An 8,290-nucleotide genomic window follows, 5' to 3' on the forward strand; every position below is an offset into this window, starting at 1 on the left:
AAGAGAGTTTTAAGAGACTCCTGGACAGGTACATGGAGCTCAGACAAATAGAGAGCTATGGGTAACCCTAGGTAATTTCTAAGGTATGGACATGTTTGGCACAACTTTGTGGGCCGAAGAGCCTGTATTGTGCTGTAGGTTGTTTTATGTTTCTCTAATATAATGGAAATTAAAATGTCCCATCATGGCAACCCTGTTATTTTTGCACCATTCCATAATCTGTCTCCCTATCTGCTCTTCGATGTCCCTGTTACTATAAAAAACACCCAGTAGAGTTATTGACCCCTTCCTGTTTCTAACTTCCACCCACAGAGACTCAGATTTTAAATAGTGTCACTTGTATGCATTTGTATTTATAAAAAAACACATTGTTTTTTGTCACTTATAACTGGCAAGAAATAAGCAGTAAGGCAATTCAGAACTGTTTTGCTGATTGTGGTTTCAAGCATTCAGGCTTGAAGATGCCAGAAACAGCCAGGAGTGAAACTGAAGTGATTTCACAACTTCGGCGCTTTAGGAACCATGACGAATTTGAAGGTATCACAATCACCTTGAATGTTACAATGAAAATAAAGGTATGGAGGAAGCAATCATCGAAAGCATTGTTTGAAGGCCATCCAGTATCTGCACTACTTTTGTTCATTTACAGTCAATCAAAAGAACATGGCAGTAGACATTGGATTCATTCCTCCATTGATAACTCTTAGGAACTAAGACACAGTTTTAGAGTACTGTAGTAGTTTTGGTAGTGTTCTAATTGTTTTGTTTTTCATTTAACTACATTATTTGGTACTCAGGTAAATAGTAGTTTGACTTCTTTTAGCCATTTTTAACAATTGCCATGCAACTGTAGCTAACTGGGACAGCCATTTAATTGGGTCAAAATGTAGTGGTCCCGACATGTCCCAGTTAACTGGAATCCACTGTACTGGATTACTGGGCACATGCAGTTGCTGAATAGTGGTTAGAAGTAACTTGAGGCAATGTTTCCACAAATTAGCAGTCAGCATGAGGTTGATGAGCTACTTACATCGGAAACGGCCTGTATTTGTTTGTAGTGTAATGCAGCCTGTCCACGTTTAACTCCCTTCACAATTTAATCATTCCCTCCCCACCACCCCAACCCTTAGGAACTTTCCTGCTGTCCTGCTGGCCATAGTTTTAGGGACTCTCTATGGCTGGATTCTTCAGAGGTGGAATAATGCAAAAGACCAGTAGAATTTTTTTGCTGAGAAAGGAACTCAACTTGGAATGAGAATGGGGTGTCACAGTAGTGTCACAGGTAGTGTAATGCTATTACAGCACTAGCAACCTAGCTTCAAATTTGCTGCTGCCATAAGGGCTTTACAACTCTTTCCACAACAGCATGGATTTCCTCTGAGTACTCCAGCTTCCTCCTACGTTCTAAGGAAGTATGGAATATGTTTAGTAAGTTGTGGGCATGCTACGTTGGAGCTGGAAGCATGGAGACACTTCATTCTTCATTCTTTATCTGTTAATGCATAGTTAGAGCAGTGAAGTGATTCCATGGGCCGCGTTGTGGTCTTTGTGTGGAGATGTAGGAATTCTAGGAGCCCTCCAGCTTTCTGGATAATCACATCTGTACCAGGTGCACCAAGCTGCAGCTCCTTAGAAAATGTGTCAAGAAACTGGAGGTGCAGATCAATGCTCTTTGGCTCATAAGGGAAAGTGAGAAGATGATAAATAGGAGCTACAGTGAGGTAGTCTTAGGAGACATGGTGATTGGGTGGAGAGGAAAGAGAAATGGCAGCCTGTGCAGTGTACCCCTATGGCTGTTCCCCTCAATAATAAGTAAACCATTTTGGATACTGTTGAGGAGAACTTACTGGGGGGAGCCACAGTGACTAGGTCTCTAGCTCTGTAGATGAGATGGGAAAGGGGGCAGAAGAGGACTGCAGTAGTGATAAGAGATTCCATAGTTAGAGGAGTAGACTCGAGATTCGATGGATGCGATAGAGATACCCGGATGGTATATTGCTTTGTAGGTGCCAAGGTCAGGGACGTCTCAGATTGGTTCCACAACATTCTAAAGGGAAAGGGTGAGCAGCCAGAAGTCTTGGTGCGTACTGTCACCAATGAAATTGGTAGGAAAAGCAAGGAGGTTCTGAAGGGAGAACTTAGGGAGTTGTGTAGAAAGCTGAAAAGCAGTACCTTCAGGGTAGCAGCCTCTGGATTGCTGCCTGTGGCACGTGCCAGTGTGATTAAGAATAGAATGATTTCACAGGTGAATGCATGGCTGAGGAACTGGTGCAGGGGGCAGGAGTTCAGATCTCTGGATCATTGGGATCTCTTTTGGGGAAGGTATGACCTGTTCAAAAGGGACGGGTTACAACTGAACCCAAGTGGGACCTCTACCCTTGCAGGCAGGTGTGCTAGACCTATTGGGGAATGTTTAAACTAATTTGGCAGGGGGATGGGAAATGGAGTGATGGGGCTGTTGGTTTACAAGCAGAGGCAGTGTGTAGTAAGACTGTCAGGAAGGACAATCAGATGATATGGAAAAATTGCAGCCAGTTGGATGAGTTGCTATGTAAAAGTTGGACAAAATTGAAAGGATTGATGGATATGGGAACGAAGGTATTATATTTGAATCCACAGAGTATACAATAGGGTAGATGATTTTGTAACTCAGTTAGAGATTGACAGGTATGACCAATTGGGGATCACTGACCTGTGATGAAAGAAGATTATAGTTGGGAGCTTAACATCCTGGGATACATATTGTATTGAAAGAACAGGGACATCGTCAGAGGCGATGGCATGGCTCAATTAGTAAAAAATGATATCAAGTACTTAGAAAGAGGTGTCTAGGATCGAGAGATGTAGAATCCTTTATGGTAGAGTTAAGAAATTACAACAATTTTAAAGACTCTGATGGGAGTAATATACAAGCCTCTGAGCAGTAGCCAGGATGTGGGCTGCAAATTATAACAGGAGATAGAAAAGTCATGTCAAAAAGGCGATGTTACAATAGTCATGGGGGATTTTAATATGCATTCAGGTTGGGGAAATCAGGTTGGTGCTGGATCCCAAGAAAATGAATTTTAGAATGCCTACACGATAGCTTGTGGTAGAGCACACTAGGAGATCAACTATTCTGGATTGGGTGTTGTGTAAAGAACAGAATTTGTGTAAGGACCTTAAGGTAAAGGAACCCTTAGGAGTCAGTGATCATATTATGAGAGAATTCACCCTGCAATTTGAGAGAGAGATACTAAAGTTAGATACATCAGCATTACAGTGGAGTAAATGGAAATACAGAGGTGTGAGAGAGTTGCTGGCCAAAATCAATTGGAAGCAGATACTAGCAGAGATGACAGAACAGCAGCAATGGCTTCAGTTTCTGGGAGGAATTTGAAAGGAGCAGGATAGATACATCCCAAAAAAGAAGTATTCTAAAGGTAGGATGACACAACTGTAGTGGACAAGGGAAGTCAAAGCCAACATAAAAGCAAAAAAGATTGCATATAAAAGAGCAAAAATTAATGGGAAGTTAGAAGATTGGGAAAATTTTAAACAAATGCAAGGCAACTGAAAAAACCATAAGGGGGGAAAACGATGAAATATGATGGTAAGCGAGCCAATAATATCAAAGAGGATACCAAAAAGTTTTTCAGAGATATAAAGAGTAAAAGAGAAGTAAGAGTAGATATTGGACCACTGGAAAATGATGCTGGAGAGGTTGTAATGAGGATAAGGAAATGATATATGAACTGAATAAGTATTTTGCATCAGTATTTACTGTGGAAGATGCTAGCAGTAACCTGGAAGGTCAAGAGTATCAGGGGACAGAAATGACTGCAGTTGCTATTACTAGGGAGATGATGCTTTGGAATCTGAAAGGTCGGCAGGTAGGTAAGTTACCTGGACCCGATAGATTACACCCCAAGGTTCTGAAAGAGGTAGCTAAAGAGATTGTGGAGCCATTAATAATGATCTTTCAAGAATTGCTAGATTCTGGAATGGTTCCAGAGAACTGGAAAATTACAAATATCACTCCAATCTTCAAGAAGGGATGTTGGAGTCAACTGTCGAGGATGTGGTTTTGGGGTACTAGGAGGCACACGATAAAATAGGTCAAAGTCAGCATGGTTTCTTTAAGGGAAAGGCTTGCCTGATAAATCTGTTGGAATTCTTTGAGGAAATAACAAGAAGGATAGACAAAGGAGAATCAGTGGATTTTGTGCACATGGATTTTCAGAAGGCCTCTGACAGAGTGCTGCACATGAGGGTGCTTAACAAGATAACAGCCCGTGATATTACGGGAACAAATCTAGCATGGGTAGAGCATTAGATGATGAAACTGATGGCTTTGTGGCCAAGCTTGCAGGTGGTTATGAAGATAGATGGAGAAGCAGGTAGTGTTGAGGAAGTAGGGAGGCTGCAGAAGGACTTGGACAGATTATGAGAATAGGCAAAGTGATGACAAATGGAATATTGTCAGGAAGTATATGGTCTTGCAATTTGGTAGAAGGAATAAAAACATAGACTATTTTCTAACTGGGGAGACAATTCAAGAATCTAAGGTGCAAAGGGTCTTGTGAGTCTTTGTCCAGGATTCCCTAAAAGTTAATTTGCAGTTTGAGTCAATGGTGATGAAGGCAAATGCAATGTTGACATTCATTTTGAGAGGACTAGAATATACCGCAAAAGTAAGAATGTATTCCTGAGGCTTTATAAGACACTGGTGAGTCCTCACTAGGAGTATTGTGAGCAGTTTTGGACCCACTATTTAAGAAAAAGTGCTAATATTGGAGAGGGTTCAGAGGAGATTCATAAGAATGATTCTGGGAATGAAAGGCTTATCTTTTGAGGAGCAATGGGCTTTTATGCACTGGAATTTAGAAGAATAAGGAGAGATCTCACTGAAACCTATTGAATGTTGAAAGGTCTTGATAGAATGGATGTGGAAAGGATGTTCCAATGGTGGGGGAGTCTGGAACTAGATTGCACAGACTCAGAATAGAAGGATGTCCATTTAGAACAGAGATGAGGAGGAATTTTGTTAGCCAGAGAGAGGTGAATCTTTGGAATTTGTTGCCTGTGGCAACTGTGAAGGCCGGCTCATTAGATGTATTACTGGTAGAAGTTGATAGGTTCTTGATTTAGTCAGGGCACGAAAGTTTGAGAGGGAAATGGGTCAGCCATGAAAAATGGTGGAGCAGACTTGATGGGCTGAATGACCTAATTCTGCCCCGATGTCACTTGGGCTGCCTCCAGCACATAGTCAGTCTGTGTTGGTCATTGACACAGACCATGCTTTTCAGTGTATGTTTAAATGTACATGTGACGTACAAAGTTAATCTATCAGTAACAATGGATCTTGAACTTTACCAGAGTCATTTTGACAATCTGTATTAACGTAAAGAACTGGTAGAATAGTCAAATAAATGCAGTTCCTCTTGCATTAATAGAACCTGAATATAGTTTAAATAGTGATAGAAACTGTTTTCTTTCAATAAAGTCAAGGAATATCCAAATATCTTGGAAATAGCCTTTCGTAATGATAATATTACTGAATTGAATTATTAGATCTATGAGAATTGATCGCAAAATGGTTTAAGCAAATTTATTAATGTTTCTGAGTATTTTCGGAATTGAATGATGAGCTTATCTTGAGTTAAATATGATGGACCTTCACTAAGTTAATACTTCTATGATATAAAAATTAAATGTCGTCCATGTCCTCTTTTTACCATACATTACTGTTCCATAAAACCTTAAACCTTTACATTTTGACGGATTTCCATTGCAGAGCAAATAAAGATTTCAATTATGTTGTTTAATATAATTAAGTGCTTGGAATAAGAGGATATGCATTCTAATTTCAGCATTTATTAATAATGCACATGAATAGTAAATGCCAAAGAAATTTCTACAGATGTAAGGCATTGGCACTTTGAATTTCTCAGCTTTCTTCCTGTTTAAATTATTTTCTCTTTTATATCATTTGTTCAATTAAATTTCTAATTCTTCTTGTGTCTAACAGCTACCTGATCCGGCCTGATCCTTTGGCTTATGTCCCAAACAGTAAACCCAATCTCAAGATCAGCACTTGTGAAAATAACGAAGGTGGACGGGATACAAAGGAAAACACCCAGCTTTAGTTAACTGGTCAGCATTATTAAAAATACCACAACAAACTTCAATGAGAATTGTTAGGGTTTTCAGCATTAAAGTGGCTAGGTAAGAAACACATTACTGTTAGTGGCTTGTTGGAAGCACTATAAACTGGGACAGAATCAATTAAACCAATGTATGGCCAATCATCTAATTCACGAAGTCTGAGTGATTCAGGTAAGTTTAAACCTTTTCATTAATTCCTAGCCATATGCTGTCATTGTGGCCCTGTTTCTTAAAATATTATTATAACTAGGAAACACATAATGCAAGAAATGCAGTGAAATTAATTCCATTTCTAGCAATCTTTTGCAGAGTATTAAAATCTGACAGCAAATGAGTCCTCTATATGAACAAGCGTATCTATTAATGGAAAACATGGCAGGTTTACTGGAAAGCAACTAGGAATTAACATATAATGGTATTCAAGTATTATGTTACAAGTAATTTCACATACATAAGTCATTTGCACTTATCTGTATTTTGGTCTCTCAATATAAAGTAACTTCATAAACCTTAAAGTAAATCATATCTTGTCTCAAAAGAACAACGGGGAATTTACATTAGCAGGAATTCTCCTACTCAGTCTCACTCACCACTCCCTCCCCAGCTTATTTCCCAGGGGCAAGTATTTAATGTAACACAGCTGGGGAGGCTGCATCAAGAAGTCATGAAATGTCACCGTGGAGCTCTGTCACAGTGTAGTACTTCACTGAGAATAGAGTAGTTTCTGAGATTTCCATAAAGTTGAATACTAGCATCCATAACACACCTAATCAATGCCTAATGACCAAGACCAACATTTAATTGTCTAAATTCTGTCCTCCTTTAAACCAATAACTTTTCTGGTACACAGACATCATATAAGGATTTATTTCAGGCTGCTGATCTTCCAGGTTTCCAATGTAACCTGGTCCTATTGTATTTCATGCCATTGATCATCCAAATGGTGTCAACTGCTCTGGGCACCATTAAAGAAAATTTTCCAACTATTCACCGTGATGGATAATTGTAGAATTTAGACAAGTTGCAGAATTTTTAAATAAGAGTGGACCCTCCAAGGACAGTAACTACAGATAACAACAACTATGATGTGTATTGAACAACACAGACCACATCTCTATAAATCTAAAGTGTAAACAAGGATGACGAATAAAATATTGGATGTGGTCCTTTTGAATATTTGTGAAGAAATTATTTAAATGTTTTCTATTAAATATTATACAAAATGTATTATATGTAATTTGCCAAAAAAGTAACATAATATAAATTATATTAATATATATTAAGTACTTTTTGTTTACTTCGCTTTTGACTGAGTGAACAAAGACATGATTGTGTGGTCTTGAATCTTGAATAGAATATAACAGGTTACCTCACCGACAGGTAAATTAACAACTCTGCAGGATAACTGAAGTGCTATAGTACTGAACCTATAACTGATCTATTACTTGAACAGAAAAATTGGTCTGAATTTGGACAGGGTCAAATCAAGCAGCCAAATTCCTGCCTCTAATTTACATCCTGGAATGTACATGACTGCCAGGAGGCAACATCATCAAACTTGGAAGCAGCGCTTTCCACAATTGAGTGATGTTTTGAATAAGAAACACCAGACTCACCACCATTAACTCTGAAACCTGACTGTTATTTAAATCTGAACGCTTTAACTTTGAAACAAAGCTCATACCATTTCTAAATAGGAACTGGGAAGTATAGTTTCAGAAATAGTGCTCTATTTTATTGGTCTTCAATATTAACCTTTTCAGGTTTCAATCTTCATTGCTGATTTGAAAAATACTCATTTTTTCTACAGTTTTTGTCAAATTCATAATAACGTTACTACACTATTTGAGAAATACATGGATTATCCAATGTTACAACTTCTGGGAGAACTGGAGCTGGAGACAGAGAGGAAGGGTAGTAGTGTGGAAGCAAATCTTGATTTTCGACTTTGTAAGCACACAATCAGGTGACAAGAATCAAATTATAAACTCACATTTGCAAGACACTTTCTCACCAGGGTGTTACGTATTTGAATTTACGATGTGCTCTGAACAAGCTGGCTCATCGTTGGTTTAAATTTGTCCTATAGTTTCCAGTCAGTGAGGAGTAAAGGGTGACTAATGGTATGCCTGAAGGAACATTG

General features: G+C 38.7%; 1 protein-coding gene across 3 annotated transcripts in view; it reads left to right on the top strand.

The window, feature by feature from the left end:
• Window positions 1-6,128, top strand: part of kcnt2a (potassium channel, subfamily T, member 2a) — a 976,808-nt gene extending 970,680 nt beyond the window's left edge. For all 3 annotated transcript variants that reach the window (XM_072274729.1, XM_072274730.1, XM_072274731.1), the window contains one exon: window positions 6,011-6,128. In XM_072274729.1, coding sequence (XP_072130830.1) covers window positions 6,011-6,128 — 118 coding nt within the window. The remainder of the gene's footprint in view (window positions 1-6,010) is intronic.
• The last annotated feature ends 2,162 nt before the right edge of the window (window positions 6,129-8,290 follow it).

This window comes from Mobula birostris, chromosome 12, assembly GCF_030028105.1.
Source record: "Mobula birostris isolate sMobBir1 chromosome 12, sMobBir1.hap1, whole genome shotgun sequence".
NCBI lineage: Eukaryota > Metazoa > Chordata > Chondrichthyes > Myliobatiformes > Myliobatidae > Mobula > Mobula birostris.